The 18,616-nt window shown below is 48.7% G+C and overlaps 1 protein-coding gene across 1 annotated transcript in view; it reads right to left on the bottom strand.

The window, feature by feature from the left end:
* TSPAN7 (tetraspanin 7) overlaps positions 1-17,048 on the bottom strand; it is a 196,964-nt gene extending 179,916 nt beyond the window's left edge. Inside the window, exon 1 of the mRNA XM_084628397.1 lies at positions 16,776-17,048. Within this exon, the coding sequence (XP_084484523.1) occupies positions 16,776-16,856 (81 nt within the window). The 5' untranslated portion in view covers positions 16,857-17,048. The remainder of the gene's footprint in view (positions 1-16,775) is intronic.
* Between the last annotated feature and the right edge of the window lie 1,568 nt (positions 17,049-18,616).

The following is an 18,616-nucleotide window of genomic DNA, read 5'->3' as shown; positions in this document are numbered from 1 at the left end:
TGGGAGCCCAGCCTCCCTCTTCGTTATCGCCGGCTGAACGGCTGCACAGAATTAGAAAGCGGCCACGAAGAACTACAGAGGACTTTCTGCATGTCATGATGCACGCCGCGGCCGAAAACAAGAATTGAAGGAGTGGCGGGACAGCGAGAAGAGAGACCGAAAGGAGAACGTAGCACGCCAGAATGAAGCGACTCTTTAAAGTTTATGGAGCGCCAAATGGACACACTCCAGGCACTACTAGCACTGCAAACCGAGCAGCTCTGCGCCCGCCCTCCCCTTCAGCCGCTGTCACAAACCTCTTTCCCATGCGCCCCCCAGACCCCGGCAACACACTCTTATCAACCTCCTGGCTCCAGTCTGTACCTGCTGCATTCCACTCCTCCCCCATCACAGGCCAGCCCTGCCGACTCCCAGTACCCACTGCACTCAACACCCGTCCCTCTGCAGTTTAGCCCTGCTGAAGTACAGTACCCGCTGCACTGTACTCCAAAGGAGAAGGTTGCATATGATACCTGGACATATACAAATCTTTAACTGTCCCAGGACTTCACCTCCTCCTGGGACCCTCCCTTCTCCAATCCCCCTCAGTCTTGATGTGTTTTTTTGTTTCTCTCTCCCCTCTGGTGGTTGTTTTTTAATAGAAGAATTTTTTTGGTTTGAAAGCACTCTTTATTCCATTAATTGAAAGCAAACAGAGCCCTGCAAAGCAACAGGCAATTTTCTTAAACCTTCGTCTGTACCAATCACAATCATCTCCTAGCATTACATGCACTGCACTCCTGAGCATAACAACAAATATTACTGGCTTTCAGCTTCAAATTGCTGCCTCAGGGCATCCCTGATCCTTATGACTCCGCACTGTACCCCTCTAATAGCCCTAGTCTCTGGCTGTTCAAATTCAGCCTCCAGGCACTGAACCTCAGCAGTCCAGCCCCGAGTGAAGCTTTCACTCTTCCCTTCACAAATAGCATGGAGCGCACAGCATGCAGCTACAAGCATAGGAATGTTGTCATCGGCCAAGTCCAGACTCCCATATATGCAGCGCCAGCAGGCCTTTAAATGGCCCAAAGCACACTCAACAGTCATTCTGCATTTGCTCAGCCTTTTGTTGAACCACTCCTTGCTGCTGTCAAGGTGCCCCCTGTATGGCTTCATAAGCCATGGCATTAAGGGACATTTCAACTTCCCTTACAGTGATCTTCTGGTCTGGGAAGAAAGTCCCTGTCTGCAGCTTCCTGAACAACAGGTCAATATTCCAAAAGATGTGTACGTCATGCACCTTTCCGGACCAGCCTATGTTAATGTCTGTGAAACGCCCACCGTGATCCACAAGCACCTTGAGAACCATTGAGAAATACCCCTTCCGATTAATGTACTCAGTGGCTAGGTGGTCTGGTGCCAGAATTGGAATACGCATGCCATCTATCACACCTCTATAGTTAGGGAAACCAATTTGTGCAAAGCGATCCACAATGTCACGCACGTTACCCAGGGTCACAGTCTTTTGGAGCAGGATATGATTAATAGCCCTGCACACTTCCGTCAATATGAGTCCACCGGTCGACTTTCCCACTCCGAACTGGTTAGCAACTGATAGGTAGCAGTCTGAAATAGCCAGCTTCCACAGTGCAATTGCCACACGCTTCTCCAATGGCAAGGTAGCTCTCATTCTCGTGTCCTTGCACTGCAGGGCTGGGTCGAGCTCATCACACAGTCCCATGAATGTGGTTTTCCTTATCCAAAAATTCTGCAGCCACTGCTCATCATCCCAGATGTGCATGACAATGTGATCCCACCACTCAGTGCTTGTTTCCCAAGCCCAAAAGCGGCGTTTCACTGTGGTCAGCACCTCCGTGAATGCCACAAGCAATGTCGTGTTGTAGCTACTACGTGTGGCGAGATTAATGTCGAAACGCTCTTGCCTTTGTAGTTTAAGGAATAACTCCACTGCTGCTCGAGCGAGCGGCATACTGGTCAACAGTGCGGGATCCATTCCTGCAGACCGAAGAGGGAGAGCGCGCAGTACACAAACCCTTGAAAGACAGTGCCAAATGTGGACGGAAGCACAGGGATTGCTGGGATGCAAAGCAATGCATTACAGGGCGTTGGGACAGGACACAGGATGCCCCACGACCACCTCCGGCTTCCTACTACTCTTAGCAGCGGAGGAGGAAGAGATGCTCTGTGGGATAGCTGCCCAGAGTGCACCACTCCGAATACCGCTGCAAGTGCTGCAAGTGTGAACAGGCAATTGCGCAGGCAGCTGACAGTGTGAACACACAACAGCAGTTTCCCTTCAGCGTTCTCTGAGCAGCAATGTGACTGCCAGCGATGTAACTCTGCCAGTGTAGACATAACCTGAATATCTGCAGGATGACTCCTTTCCAGAAAGGTGGCTAATGCAGCGAACACACCGCCACCATAAAGTACTAGAATCTTAATTATAGGGGACGTGAATGCATTTTCTAGATTATTTTCTTCTTTAAAACTACCTGAAGGATATTTTTAAAACTGCAGCAGTAAGCAATATAAGAAGCAGTCTACGAGGGAAAAAAACGGGTTTTGGGAGAAAACTGTTGATTCCAGTAACCCTATTAGACATTCACAAAAAAAAAAAAAAGACGTAATGGCACTAATAATTCAAAGGCGCACACTATTACAACAGCAACGTTAATTAACTATAATACAGTTTGTGCTGCTGTATTGGAGGATAGATCAGTAATTGCATTATAAATTCTATTCCCACTGTTTGTCTTAGGGGCTAGTCTACACTGGCAGCACTTCAACGTGGCTTGTGTGGTCGCGGCAGAGCGCTGGGAGAGCTGTCCCAGCGCTCTAAAAAAACCACCTCCACGAGGGGCGTAGCTACCAGCGCTGTCTACTCTGGCACTTTACAGCTCCAAAACTTGCTGTGCTCAGGGGGTGTTTTTTCACAACCCTGAGCGAGAAAGTTGCAGCACTGTAAGTTGCCAGTGTAGACAAGCCCTTAGACTTGTTTCAGTGAAAGTTTCATGCATTTACAATTTTAGTACCTCAGAGAGAGATTTGCTACTGCTCTGACATTAATATGACTACATTTTGAAGAGAAAATTATACAAGTTTGTAACAGAGTACAGGGCTTTAAATTGCCTGTATGATCATATGGTTTGCACCAAGATGGACTGATTAAATCAAAGTGATTTAAATCACAAATTTTAATCATGATTTAAATCAGCAAATTGGCAATCTTGATTTAAATCATCGGCGTTAATCTTATTTTGCATTTGTACTTTTAAACTATTTTCCTAAATAAAAGGTTGATTCCCATTGGTTGGTAACCATTAAAAGATGTTGATTTGCAACTAAATACAGCTTTTGAACTAAATTTGGTTCTTCTTTTTGCTAACCAGGAAGATACACTATATCTATACACATTTATTTAAGCAATTTTGTAGCTTAATTTACATTTATTCAGATTCTTCATTTTTCACTTTTTTAATTTATGTTAGAAAAGGGTAAATGACAACTTATTTACTAGATTTTTTTTCCAGCTTGTGATTTCTCTCAAGCTGTATTTTGATAGAAACTAAAATTCAATTAAAATACACCAAAACACCTTTTTTTAAAAAAAAAGTTAATAGAAACTACCTTAAATGTGCCAGACACAAGAAAAAAAAGTTTATCAAAACATATTTTGTATTTAAAACTAACTGATTTATTGAACAAAGGAAGTATTATCTGTAGTTAGTGAATTGAAATGATAGTTTTAGTACAGGGATGGGCAAACTTTTTGGCCTGAGGGCAACATCTGGGAATAGAAATTGTAGGGCCATGAATGCTCACAAAACTGGGGTGCGGTGTGGGAGGGGGTGAGGGCTCTGGTTGGGGGTGCGGGCTGCAAGGTGGGGCCAGAAATGAGGAGTTCAGGGTGCAGAAGGGGGCTCCGGGGCTGGGGCGGAGGGGTGGGGGTGAGGGCTCCAGCTGGGGGTGCGGGCTCAGGGGTGGGGCTGGGGATGAGGATTTTTGGGTGTAGGAGGGTGCTCCAGGCTGGGACCAAGGTGTTTGGAGGGTGAGAGGGGGGATCAGGGCGGGGCCGGGGGTTGAGGCATGGGGGGGTGAGGGCTCCAGCTGGGTGCAGGGTCTGGGGTAGGGCTGGGGATGAGGGGTTTGGGGTGCAGGAGGGTGCTCCAAACTGGGATCAAGGAGTTCAGAGGGCAGGAGGAGGGGAGGGGGTTGGTGTGCAGGGGGAGGCTCAGTGGTGCAAGCTCCAGGCGGCGCTTACCTCAAGCGGCTCCCAGAAGCAGCAGCATGCCCCTCCTCCGGCTCCTACGCAGCTCCATGTGCTGCCACAGTTCTCCAGCCAATGGGAGCTTCGGAGGTGGTGCTTGGGGCCGGGGCAGCATGCAGAGCAGACCTCCTGGCTGCCCCTTCACATAAGAGCCAGAGCAGAGCCATGCCGCTGCTTCCGGGAGCTCCCCAGCTGGAGCGCCGGAGTGGGGCAAGCCCTATACCCTGCTCCCCAGCGGGAGTTCGAGGGCTGGATTAAAATGGCTGGTGGGCCGTAGTTTGCCCACCCCTGTTTTAGTACCATGTCCTTCGATATTTTAGAACTAGTAGGTCTCACCTCTCACACCTAGTTTTTATTCATAGATTAGAAGACGAAAACAAGCTTTCCTGCTTTTTAACTCCAATCAGCTTTTTAACTTTGAATGAACTAGTCACTGAAGTGACCTTGTTAAATAAAATAAAATGAAAAAATACTCTCTTTGTAACTGCAGAAGAGTCTATTGCTGTCAAAATCTGGTTTAGCACTTCAGCAAATTCTGATTCCAGGTGCTTAGCCAGTGGCTACTACCAGGTTCAATGATCTGACTTTCTTTAAAACTTGGCAATAAGCAGCAAACATATACTGTTGTCATAATTTAAAATAGGTTCATTTTTAAAAAGTAAACCTGTATTTAATTTTAAATAAAATCCATTTTTAAATGATTTTTATCTAACCTGCTTCGCACAGCCTTAAAAGCTGTCCCTGCAATTTTAGCTCTCCCTATCATGGGTTCTCAAACTAGGGGTCAGGACCCTTCAAGAGGTCATGGGGGGTCACGAGCTGTCGGCCTCCACCACAAACTCCACTTTGCATCCAACATTTATAAAGGTGTTAAATATAAAGGTGTTCTTAATTTATAACGAGGGTGACACTCAAAGGCTTGCTATTTCATAGAATCATAGAACAATAGGGTTGGAAGGGACCTCAGGAGGTCATCTAGTCCAACCCCCTGCTCAAAACAGGACCAATCCCCAACTAAATCATCCCAGCCAGGGCTTTGTCAAGCCTGACATTAAAAACCTCAAAGGAAGGTTTCACTCCAGTGCTTCACCACCCTCCTAGTGAAAAAGTTTTTCCTAATATCCAACCTAAACCTCCCCCACTGCAACTTGAGACCATTACTCCTTGTTCTGTCATCTGCTACCACAGAGAACAGTAGTATATAAATCCATCCTCTTTAGAACCCCCTTTCAGGTAGTTGAAAGCAGCTATCAAATTCCCCCTCATTCTTCTCTTCTGCATACTAAACAATCCCAGTTCCCTCAACCTCTCCTCATAAGTCATGTGTTCCAGACCCCTAATCATTTTTGTTGCCCTCCACTGGACGCTCTCCAATTTTTCCACATCCTTCTTTTAGTGTGGGGCCCAAAACTGGACACAGTACTCCAGATGAGGCCTCACCAATGTCGAATAGAGGGGAATGATCACATCCCTCGATCTGCTGGCAATGCCCCTACTTATATAGCTCAAAATGCCGTTAGCCTTCTTGGCAACAAGGGCACTGTTGACTCATATCCAGCTTCTCATCCACTGTAATCCCTAGGTCCTTTTCTGTAGAACTGCTGCCAAGCCATTCGGTCCCTAGTCTATACCATTCAGTCCCTAGTCTGTAGCAGTGCATGGGATTCTGCACTTGTCCTTGTTGAACCTCATCAGATTTCTTTTGGCCCAATCCTTTAATTTGTCTAGGGCCCTCTGTATCCTATCCCTACCCTCCAGCATATCTACCACTCCTCCCAGCTTAGTGTCATCTGCAGACTTGCTGAGGGTGCAGTCCACGCTATCCTCCAGATCATTAAAGAAGATATTGAACAAAACCGGCCCCAGAACCGACCCTTGGGGCACTCTGCTTGATACCGGCTGCCAACTAGACATGGAGCCATTGATCACTACACGTTGAGCCCAACGATCTAGCCAGCTTTCTATCCACCTTATAGTCCATTCATCCAGCCCATACTTCTTTAACTTGCTGGCAAGAAAGGGGTCACCAGTACACAAGCTTGAGAACGATTGCCCTAGACCAGAGGTGGGCAAACTATGGCTCGTGGGCCACATCCGACGTGCGGGACCGTCCTGCCCAGCCCCTGAGCTCCCGGACGGGGAGGCTAGTCCCCAGCCCCTCCCCCACCGTTCCTCCTCCCCCGCAGCCTCATTGCGCTGCGCCACCGGCACTCTGGCCCACTGCTCCTGCCGGGCAGGGCGGTGGCGTGGCTGAGAGTTCTTGCCACTCTGAGTGCCGTGGTAAGAGGCAGGAGGTCCCAGGGGGAAGTCAGGGGACAGGGGGAGGTTGGATGATGCGGAGGGTCTGGGGAGGGAGCAGTCAGGGGATGGGAAGCAGGGGGCTTGGATAGGGGGTGGAGTCCCGGGGGACGGTCAGGGGTGGGGGTGTGGATAGGGGACGGTTAGGGGACAAGGAGCAGGGGGGGGTTGGAGCATTGGGGGTTCTGAGGGGAGCAGTTAGGGGGTGAGAAGTGGGAGGGGGCAGAGGCCAGGCTGTTTGGGGAGGAACAGCCTTCCCTACCCGGCCCGCCATAAAGTTTCGCAACCCGGATGTGGCCCTTGAGCCAAAAAGTTTGCACACCCCTGCCGTAGACGGAGGAATCCTTCTCAGCAGCTGAATTCAGAACAAGGAGGGGACTTTGACTCCACCCCTGCTCACTGCTTCTGCTAATTTCCATACTAGATGGAGCTAGAAAGCCGCTCCCTTTCTCCATCCACTGACCTATTTTGCTAAGAAGCTTAGGGGATGTGCTCCTGCTTCATCTTATAGAAGTCTGTCTCCTCCTTCCCCTTACACCAAAGAGGCTCAAACCTTTTCATAGCATGGCCCACATTAGAATACAGAGGACTGCTTGGTAAGCACCTACCCCTCCCATTCAAGATCATGTAACATTCCTGTGGCGACTAGAGCATTTTCCTACATCGAAAACTAACATGAGGAAAGTAATGTATTTTTAGCTGTTTTTTAATGCAATTTAGCAACTGGGAGTAAGGAGAAGCCAGCCAGCACCATGTGACCAGTTTGAGGACTTCTGCCCTAAACACAAGAGCAGCTATCTGCTCAATCATCAGGCCTTAGACATGCTGTTGTACTGGGATCCATTAATGCTGGGGGTGGGGAGAAGGTTGATTTTTCAAGTAACCAAAATTTAAAAAATCGGTCCACTCCAAGTGAAGTATCTTTGTCTCAATTTTAGGCCTGCTCTACAGTATGCGGTTATTTCAGAATTAGCCGAGTTACCTCGAAATAAAACTGGTTCCGTCCACAAAACCAAACCAGTTTTTTCAATTTAAAGGACTCTTTACTCTGATTTCTATACTCCACCTTGGCAAGTGGAGTAGCGCTCAAATCGAGATCGCACTTCTGGGTTATAGGTACTGTGGACACAATTCGATGTTATTGGCCTCCAGGAGCTATGCCAGAATGCTCCCTTGTGACAGCTCTGGACAACACTCTGAACTCTGATGCACTAGCCAGGTAGGCAGTAAAAGCCCCAGGAACTTTTGAATTTCCTGTTTGGTCACCATCAGCACAGTCCACCATCACAGGCGACCATGCAGAGTCCACCATCTCAAGAGACCATGCAGTCCCGGATTCGCAGACGAGCTCCAGCATAGTCCAAATGGAAGGTACTGGATCTCATTGCATGTTGGGGAGACAAATCTGTTATGGCAGAACTATGTTCCAAAAAAGGAACACAAATGCGTACACTAAAGTCTCCAGGGCCATGACGGAAAGAGGCTACTCCAGGGACACAGAACAGTGTCATACAAAAATCAAGGCGCTCAGGCAAGAGTACCAAAAAGCCAGGGAGGTGAACAGGCGTTCTAGGTCATAGCCCCGTACATGCCACTTCTACCGTGAGCTGCATGCAATTATGGGGAGTGATGACAATATTACTCCCCCACTGTCCGTGGACACCTGCAATGGGGGAGTAGCATGGAGTGAGGAGGAAGAGTTTTTGGAGGACAAAGAGGAGGAGAAGGACAGTGCACAGGTGGCAAGTGAGGAATCTGTTTTTCCCCCCTAGCCAGGAACTATTCTTAACGCTGGAGCCAATAGCCTCCCCCTACTCCCAAAGCATGTTTGTGGACCATGACCCTGGAGAAGGCACTTCTGGTGAGTGAGAGCTTGATCGGAGCCATGCGGTGGGGGGAAACCCAGCCACGCTGGGCTGTTCGCGTTTAGTTTAAAGGGCTCATCCCTTCTCAGAGCCTCATCGGAGCCCCGCAGTGGGTGGGGAGCGGGGAAGGGTGTTGTGTGAAGCGATCCCCCCAGATAGCCCGCAGGCTGCCTGCAAGCTGAATTCTGTTGCCTGGCCGCTGCCTGCAAGCTGAATTCTGTTGCCTGGCCGCATGTGATGGCTTACTCACACCAAAGCAGCAGGCCTTCAGTATAAGAGGCAAAATGAGACCTTGTACAGAAAGAACATGTGCTGTGTACTGTGAACTGCATGTTTCACTGAGAAACAGTGTCCCCTTTGTTCTCTGAAATGTATCTTTTAAAATACTACCCTCCCTTTTTCTCCTCCTGCAGCAGGTGCAAATGTTTCAACGCAGCCCCTGTCTACTCCGTCCCAGAGGCTGGTCCAGATTAGAAGGCAGAAAAAACAAACTCGGGACGACATGTTTGCCGAACTCATGCAGTCCTCCCGCACTGATAGGGCCCAATTGAATGCGTGGAGGCAAACAATTGTGGAGTCACGTAAAGCTTTACATGAATACGGAGAGAGGAGGAACGTGTGCGATGAGAGCAGGCAGGATGCCATGGTCAAGCTCATGGGGAAGCAAACTGACATGCTCTACTTTATGGTGGATCTAATGCGGGAAAGGCAGCAAGACCACAGACTGCCGCTGCAGCCCCTGAATAACCACCCTCCCTCCTCCCCAAGTTCCATAGCCTCCTCACCCAGATGCCCAAAAACACAGGGTGGGGAGTCTACGGGGACCCACACAGTCAAACCCAGAGGACTGCACAAGCAGCAGAAAGCTGGCATATCCTAAATTTTGATTTGGTTTCTGGACTTGTTCTTCCCTCCTCCTCCACCCCTCTAACCCAATACCCCCATCCCCCGTCTAGCTTCTGATTTCTCTCGTACCCTGGCCAGTCATGAAACTAGCTTTCAAAGCTTCTCTGATGTGCAGAGCGCCCTGCTGCAATCTTCTAATTGCCCTGTTGTCTCACTGTGTGAAACTGGCAGCCAGATGAGTTGCCTCAACCACCCACCCTGCCATAAATGTCTCCCCCTTACTCTCACAGATATTGTGGAGCACACAACAAGCAGAAATTACAATTGGAATATTGGTTGCACTGAGATCTAACCGAGTCAGTAAACTGCGCCAGCGTGCTTTCAAAACGTCCAAACACACATTCTACCACCATTCTGCACTTTGCTCAGCCTATAGCTGAACTGCTCCTTACTACTGTCCAGGGTGCCTGTGTACGGCTTCATGAGCCATGGCATTAAGGGGTAGGCTGTGTCCCCGAGGATAACTATAGGCATTTCAACATCCCCAACAGTAACTTTCTGGTCTGGGAAGTAAGTTCCTTCCTCCAGCTGTTCAAACAGACCAGAGTTCCTGAAGATGCGAGCGTCATGCACCTTTCCTGGCCATCCCACAAGGGACGTTTCACCGACATCATTGTGATCCACCAGTCTTTGCAGCACCACAGAAAAGTACCCTTTGCGGTTTATGTACTGGCCGCCCCGGTGTTCCGGAGCCAAGATAGGGATATGCATTTCATCTATCGCCCCGCCGCAGTTAGGGAACCCCAGCGCATTGAAGCCATCCACAATGGTCTGCACATTTCCCAAAGTCACTACCCTTGATAGCAGCTGGTCAATGATTGTGTTGGCTACTTGCAGCACAGCAGCCCCCACAGTAGATTTCCCCACTCCAAACTGATTCCCAACTGACCAGTAGCTGTCGGGCGCTGCAAGCCTCCACAGGGCTATGGCCACTTGCTTCTCAACTGTGAGGGTAACTCTCATTTTGGTGTCTTTGCGCTTCAGGGCAGGGGACTATAAGTCACAAAGTTCCATGAAAGTGGCCCTACACATATGAAAGTTTCTCAGCCACTGGGAATCATCCCATACCTGTAACACTATGCTGTCCCACAAGTCTGTGCTTGTTTCCTGGGCCCTGAATCAGCGTTCCACAGCACGAACCTGGCCCAACAGCACCATAATCTCCCAATCGCCACATGCCGTACCGTCTGTGTCCATGTCCTCCTCAGTATAGTAATCGCGCTGTCATCACTTCCTCGCCCGGTTTTGCAGGTACTGCACATACTGCTGGATAATGCGCAAGGTATTTACAATGGTCAAAACTGCAGTGGAGATCTGATCGGGCTCCATGGCTGTGGCGCCTGCACGGGTAATCCTGGAAAAAGGGCGCGAAACGTAGGAGAGCAGAGTGGCAGCGGAAGCTGTGCTGTTTGGTTCACAGTAGCCAAACAAAGGCTGAAAATGGTTGTCTTCTGTGGCTTTCACAGAGGTGGGAGCCCAGGACAGACAACATGGAGAAGCTCGGAAGCTTGGCAATAGCGGGAGAGCAGACTTGGCGGCGGAAGCTGTGCTGCTCGGTTCATGATGCCGAGCAGAGTTGAGTTGGAGAGGTGGATTCATAGTAGGAGAGCAGCGGTGCACCGTCTGCTGAAAGCAGTATGGCGTCTGCACACCAAAAAGGCACAAAACGATTGTCTGCCTTAGCTTTCTGATGACACACACCCAGAAACACCCGCAAGAATGCTTTTGCCCCATGATGCACTGGGAGCTTAACCCAGAATTCCAATGGGTGGTGGGGACTGCAGGAACTGTGGAATAGCTACCCACAGTGCACCGCTCCGACATTCGATGCTAGCCTTGGTACGGTGGACGCAATCCGCCGAATTCACACACTTTAGTGGGGACACAGAAAACCAAATGTATAAAATAGCTTCCGAAAATTCGAATAGAATAATTTCGAAATAATTTCGTATTGTAGACGTACCCTTAGAAAGTGTATTAAAACCTGGTTTAGTTCTATGAAAGGTAAATGTTAATCTATTTGAAATATCTCATCCATTGAAGTTGGTTGCTCTTCCATTCAATGGTCCATATTTTAAACATACTTTTATGAGCACCAGGTTTGCAAGGATTTATTTTCTGCTTCCGTATTTTTTTTTTTTTTTTTCAAAACAGGGCTTGCCTTCAAGCTTGGGATGCCAAGAGTTTCCACTTTTCTGTAGTGTTCTTTTCAGAATGGTATCAAATGAGTTTACTTGTTTCAAGTGTTAACTCAAGGGTCACAGATTTTGCACCTTTAAAATGTAATAAACTTTGAGCAATAGACAAAACCTTGTCTTTCACAGCAAAGTAACCTGAACACAACCAATCCCCATTTTCTTAAGACTCCCTCCCAAAAGACAAACTCATAGAAAGACTGGACCGGTAATTGTTTTATTTGGGTGATGCCCAAATGCACTGCAAAGGTTTTGGAATGCTATCATATTAGGAGCATACATTTAAACATACAACAATTTAAGACACAAGTTAATAAATGGATACCTAGAGAATTCTCTCCTCTACAGAAAATCCATTTTGAATTCTAATGCAAAACCTTTTAAACCAGAAAATATTGAATTTCTTTGCAATCTACTTGTACAGAAACTTGAAAGGAGAAAAATAAAGGTAGATAATAGAACAGTATGGCTTTTTGCTACTTTTTCTGAAACTGGTGCTTGCACTGTAGAATCCTGATTAGGAAAGATGTGGTTGTTGAATTTTTATTACAACTTCCCTTACAGACTAAAACCAGTAACCCTAGGCATTCAAATTACTATGAATAAGAATACATATAAGCACATAAGATTTTTAATCTCTGCTTTTGAAGTTTTCTGCCATGCTCACATATTTACAGAAAAGGGGGTTGGGGGAGGAAGCTATCAAAAAGTCAACATTATTAAGTAAAACTGATTTGGAAATGAGTGGGCTAGATACAGTATGAAATCAGAGTAAAGTAACTCTTCATTAACACCCTGCAGCTCTGCTATTGTTAAGGCAGCAGTCTCACTCAGTGTTTCTACTAGAAACCCTGATTTTCAGGCACCTATCCCATCAATAAAGCTTGCTCTAGAATTAAATTTAGAAAATAGTCACTCACAGAGGGAACATTTTGGATATTTGATGTCTTTAAAAAAGGAAATTCTATTAAGAGACCTTTTTGAACGTTGTACTTCATATGAGTATCAAAAAAGTGTATTGGTTTTAGCCAACTGGTTTCTGCCCCCCAATGGGTAATAACATCCCTGCCAGTCATCTGAAGGGGTCCCCACACATTTCCCCTTCTCTCCATTGCTCCCTTCCTCAAGGTTTTACACTACAACCCCCATGTTCATAGCTACAATAGACCAGGCAGCTCATCAAAAGCCAGACGGACTGACTGCAGTTGGGTGATACAGGACTTTCCTCCTCATGAGTTCAGCACCCTGCCTCACAGTCATCTGAGGGAGGCTTTTATTAAAATAAAAGTTTGCAAACCATTCATTCATAACATTGGCCTATTTGCTTGTGACAGTGAAATAAAAATCTCAGATATGCACTTTAGAAAAGTAGCTGGTTTTCGTATTTATTATGTCTTCAGACCCATGGATTGAAACTGGGGCCAGTTCTCTGATCTACTTGGGCCTCTATGCTACTCCACTGGCATAAAGGTATGAAAATGGCACCCCAGGAAATACCCCAACATAAGATGGTTCCCTGGATGCACAAAGTTGTCCCAATGGCTCTATACTGCAGCATCCAACATGCTGTTGAGAGGGAGGGGATGTGGCCATAACACACTATCTTCTTGATATTTTGACAATAGGCCAATTCTGCTCTAATTTATACCAGCAGCCAAACCAAGCTTAGTTTTTACCCTCCCTGAGTTCCTAGGCCAAGTGAAGAGCAGAGCAATGAATAATCAGGTTCTGTGATGGGTGCTCTGTCTCTTTAGTAGACTGTCTGGGGTTTGTTTTCCCCTTTGAGATTCAGTTCTGCTCAACCCAGGTTTTCTACTCTTGTGTGACGCGTGTGTGTGTGTAAGTGAATGTGATGCCAATGAAGTTGGAAGAGTAGTAGATTTTTGTTTATTGTTGCAGTATTCTCTCTTTCGTTATTCTTTCTATCCTCCCCAAGAAACAAGGAAGAAGGGAAACAGACAAATGCATACTCTTGTTTAAATGTTGGAGACTGTCCAGTTTCTAATGCCTGGAAGACTCATATTAGCCAAACCCTGTTGGGGGCAGAGATGCTACTGGTTAGCAAATGGGAATCGAAGGACTTGTTTAGATAAGAGAAAATTGGTATAACCTCCCCTCCTCCCCTGGTGTAGACACAAATGGGGCAAAAAGGATCTTACCAGCAGGACATACGCCAAAAAAATATTTACTGGGGATAAATCACATAGCTGCATGGCTGGTGTTACACCCTTGTAATGAGTCTACTCTGGAGGTTTGCACCAATATAGTTAGATCTGGGTTTAGTTTTGTTTCTTTTTATTCTGGGGACTAACACAATCTTTTTTGTTGTTGTTCAAATCTGACTCGCCTGGATCACTATTTTTCTTTACAAGCCAACCCAGTTGCCTAGTCTCTATCACAGGCCTGCAGATTTTTTTAAACGGGATTAGTGCTCATGAAATGTGCTGGCTCGACTGGCCTGCAGATTTAAGTCTTTTGTTTATCCAGAGCACACGGATAACAGAGACCTAGTGGTTACCATTATAAAGGCAACATTTGAAAAGGTATTCACCAGGGATTTTGCAGTTATTCCCTAATTGTATAGGGGGAAAGGTATTCTCTTAGATCCTACTGTGTGATAATTGCTGGGAAGAACAACTTTTTCATTTATGACAACAGTACAAACTTCATCTATTTGCCTGAGCCCTGAGCAGAAGGAACTACTTGTAGGCATGAGAGAATAATTCAGTGTTACTGCCCATTTAAATCACCAGGCCCTTCGGTTGTGGGTGCCACCAAAATTGCCAAACAATGTTAACAAAGGTGGTGGGTTTTAACATGGACGCTACCATAACAATGGGTTAGCAGATTAAATTCAGTGGGGAGGAGTCTTTTGAATGAAGCATATAAATTAACATAAGAAAAATGATGTGCACTTTGAAAATGCAGAGTATTAGTTATGTGCTCATGGTTATTACTGTGAATGGGCAATTTCTATTTAGAATATAGCAAGTGGAATGATGTAACATCTAGTTACTGTATTTCAAAGAGACTGCATATTACAGAGTTATTAAAATGGTAATATACACTAAGCTTGTATTAATATGAAGTGACAAGCATGTTTCAGCATATTGCGTCAATGAAGTTCAGATTAAAATCTCTACTAGTACTCAGTGGGGCCATTATACTGTATCATCACCATGTACCATTAAAGAGAGTCTTTAATCTGCAGATCACTGCCAGGATATGCTGCTCATGTCAGCGATCTGCTGAGTAAAAGATCAGGTTGCTATGAAAATATCAACCCCATGGGTATGTTTAAAAATCCAGGGCCCCCATTACTCAATCATTATACCTCATTAATGTATCTGGGTCAAAAAGAATTAGTTGCACGATTCTGAATTTGGTTATAAACACATGACAGACACCATGACACAGATAAAGTCAGAAAACATGCCACTGGCTTTTGTTAGGAATCTAGCCTGACCAAGTACCCACTATGTTTTTAATTTCAATAAATATTTTTAAATTACCAGTTTATTTTCACACAAGACATTTGCTTTTCTGAGTAGCTGCAAGCTAAACCAGAAACACAAACTTGAAGGGAACGGTCAGAGAAAACCCACAGAGTAAAATCACAGAGAAATGCTTTTCTTTCCCCCACCTTATACACACTCCACAATGGAGGCATGGTGGCCAGCAACACCCAACAGGTTTGCAGTTCCTCACCACCAATATCAGCATTGCAAGTTATGCAGTATCAGCATAAGAGATTTGCAAGGGTGACAAAAAAGAAAACATGGTTGTTGAAATGTCTTATACCTGTGCATAGCTGCCCTGCTTCAACAGCAGGAGATTGGCTTCAGATAAGGTACAAACCATGGGAAAGTGCAGTCGCTTCACCAGACATGCACTGCTAAAAAACTGAAATGTACAAATATGATTTATTCTCTACATGGCATAAGCTTTCTGTAACACAGAGATAACAACTCCTGTGAATGAGTGCAACAATAAAGTTGATCATGCTAAATGCACACGGCACTTACCAAAAATCTGATTTGAGGGGTGGGCAGTAGAGGGAAGATTGGTGAGCAGCCTCCAAAATACACTGGGTACCAGCCAAAAAGGGGCTGACAGCTTTTTTACAGGTTTCAGAGTAACAGCCCTGTTAGTCTGTATTCGCAAAAAGAAAAGGAGGACTTGTGGCACCTTAGAGACTAACCAATTTATTAGAGCATAAGCTTTCGTGTAGCTCACGAAAGCTTATGCTCTAATAAATTGGTTAGTCTCTAAGGTGCCACAAGTCCTCCTTTTCTTTTAGCTTTTTTACAGAAACCCATAACGTGCTACTGACTTTAAAATAGCAAACAAAGCCCAACCTTATAAAATTCCTACCTGCTCCTTCCCATGATATTTCATATTACATTCCCCTTCACAAATGGGCTGTGCATACTTCAGAAGGGAGATGGAGAACCAACAGGGCTGTACCGCTATGGTTAAAGCATCCCATTCCCCCTGTACCGGTGCAGCACGCACCAAGCATCTCATGTATAAACACCAGGTTAGTCTGCAACGAGGGCCCCGCTAGTCAATATCATGTTTTTGGCCCCAGGCTGCCATTCAGAAGCCCCTTTGGTAATAAGCAGGGATACCCAGCTCCCTTTGCACAGGGGCAGCAGCTGGGTCCCCACCTCCCTGTGTATGTTTGGCAGGCGACGGAGGGGGGCGGGGGAGTGAAGCTGTCATGAACGTGTGGCCAGCAGCCTAGGAGAGGCTACAGAAAGGCATAGGGCTACATTTCTCACAGCAGGGAAATCACAGTGGGAGCAAACTTCAGATCCGAGATGCAGCTTATTGCATGTAACTACCCCACCAGCGCAGCCTGCTGCCCTGAGACACAAGGATACCGAGAGAGGGAACCAGCAAGGCACAGAACGACAGACACACGCCGCCCCAGTAACTCGCTCGCTCGCTGCGTTTGCTCCTGTGGGGCGGCGGAGGGGGGGGGTTCAGCCCAAACAAAAACAAAAAATCTGGGACCAATCCGAATATGCCCCCAACGGGCAAGTCAATGACTCCCTAGGACGCGGAGCCGAGGGAGGCGCCGGGCACCTTGCAGGAGGAGAGCCCACCCGGGCGTTTGCGCAGCGAACCCGAGCGGCAGCTGCGGCTGCGGCTCCCCGCGCAACGCACCCAATATAACCCCCCTGGCCCCGCACGGCCCCGGTGCGGGGGGCTCACGCCGCGCCCCCAGCCCGCACTCACCCAGAAGACGAAGGAGTAGATGATGAGCAGGGTTTTCAGACACGTTATCACGGGTTTGGTCTCCATTCTCCTCGATGCCATACTACTGAGGGCCCGGCTGCTGGGGAAGGGGAGGGGGCGGGGAAGGGGGGGGCTCAGCGCTCGGCTCGCTCCAGCCTGCGGCTTATCCGCGCCGCCTGCCCCGCTCGCCGCTCAGTCACGGCGCCGCCGCCCGCCCCGCCTCCTGCCCGAGCCCAGCATTGTGGAGTCACAGCCGCCGCCGGGAGCGCGGCGCGCTGCCTGCCCAGCCCAGCCCGGCGCGGGAGGGAGGGAGCGAGCCGCACACGCGCCCCCTGCTGCTGGGCCCGGCCCCTGCCGCCAGGCTCGGGGAACGCGCCGCTGCGCGGTCCCCGCCCCAGCCCGTTAACCCTGCGCCTGGTCTCCCCGGCCGCGGGACGCTACCTGGGCAGGGGCGCCGGAATTCCGCCGCATGAAATCCCACCCGGACAAGTGCCGGGCACCGGGGTGAGCTCCAGCCAAGGCTCTTCACGGAACTGGTACATGAACTTGCAAGCCCAAGAGCAAGGATTTCTAAGGAATCCATATACTCAGGGTTCGTACCGTCGGGCGGCAGGGATTGCAAATATGTACATTGTGTTTGTATATTATAGTCTAGTAGCTATATTTAAGAAAGGGAAAAAAGTGATTCAGGAAATCACAGGTGCCGCCTTCCAACTTTCCCTGGGGGGGCTCAACCCCCCACTCAGCCCCCCGGCCCCACCCCCAAGGCCCCACCTACAGTTGACAGGTATCCCGTTTTGGACCAGAATGGCCCGTCGAAAAGGGACCCTAGCGGCTCCGGTCAGCACCACTGACCGGGCCCTTAAAAGTCCAGTCGGCTGCACAGCAGAGCTACGGCAGGCTCCCTGCCGGCCGTGGCTTGGTGCGGCTCCTGGAAGCAGCAGTATGTCCCCCCTCCAGCTCCTACACATAGGGGCAGCTTGGGGGCTCCACACGCTGTCCCCGAACCAAGTGCCAGCTCTGCAGCTCCCATTGGCCGGGAACCACAGACAATGGGAGCTGCAGGAGCAGCGCCTGCAGACTGGGCAGCGTGCAGAGCCACCTGGCCGCACCTCCATGTAGGAGCCAGAGGAGGGACATGCAGCTGCTACCAGGAGCTGCTTGAGGTAAGTACCACCTGGAGCCTACAACTGCTCCCATGCCCCAACCCCCTACCTCAGTCCTGATTCCCCTCCCGCCCTTCAAACCCCTTGGTCCCTTGGTCCCAGCCTCACACGAGCATCCTCCTGCACCCCAAATCCCTCATCCTCAGCCTCACACAAGAGTCTGAACCCCCAGCCCATACCCCCTTCCCCACCCCTGCCTCAGCCCAGTGCCCCCTCCCATATTCTGAACCCCTTGGCTCCACCTCCCAAGCCCGGAGCACTCTCCTACACCCCAAACCCCTCTTCCCCAGCCCCACCAGAGTGGCTGCAGAGTGGCTGCACCACCAGCCAGAGACCTCACACCCCCCACATTCCAACAGCCTGCCCCAGCCCGGAGCCCCCTCCCACACTCCAAACCCCTCAGCCCCAGCCCAGAGCCCCCTCCTGTACCCCAAATCCCTCATCCCTGTCCCCACCCCAGAGCCCGCACCCCCAACTGGAGCCCTCACCCCCCTCCCACAGCCCAACCTCCTGCCCCAGCCCAGAGTCCCCTCCCACACTCCAAACTCCTCAGCCCCAGCGTGAAGCCCCTTCCTGCACCCCAAATCCCTTATCCCTGACCCCACCCCAAAGCCCTCACCCCCTCCCACATCCCAACCCACTGCCTCAGCTCGGAGCCCCCTCCCGCACCCTGAA

The sequence above is a fragment of the Lepidochelys olivacea genome (assembly GCF_965140295.1).
Source record: "Lepidochelys olivacea isolate rLepOli2 genome assembly, chromosome: 1".
In the NCBI taxonomy this organism is placed as follows: Eukaryota; Metazoa; Chordata; order Testudines; family Cheloniidae; genus Lepidochelys; species Lepidochelys olivacea.
The sequence above is the reverse complement of the archived record's forward strand: the minus strand, read 5'-3'. Positions and strand labels throughout refer to the sequence as shown.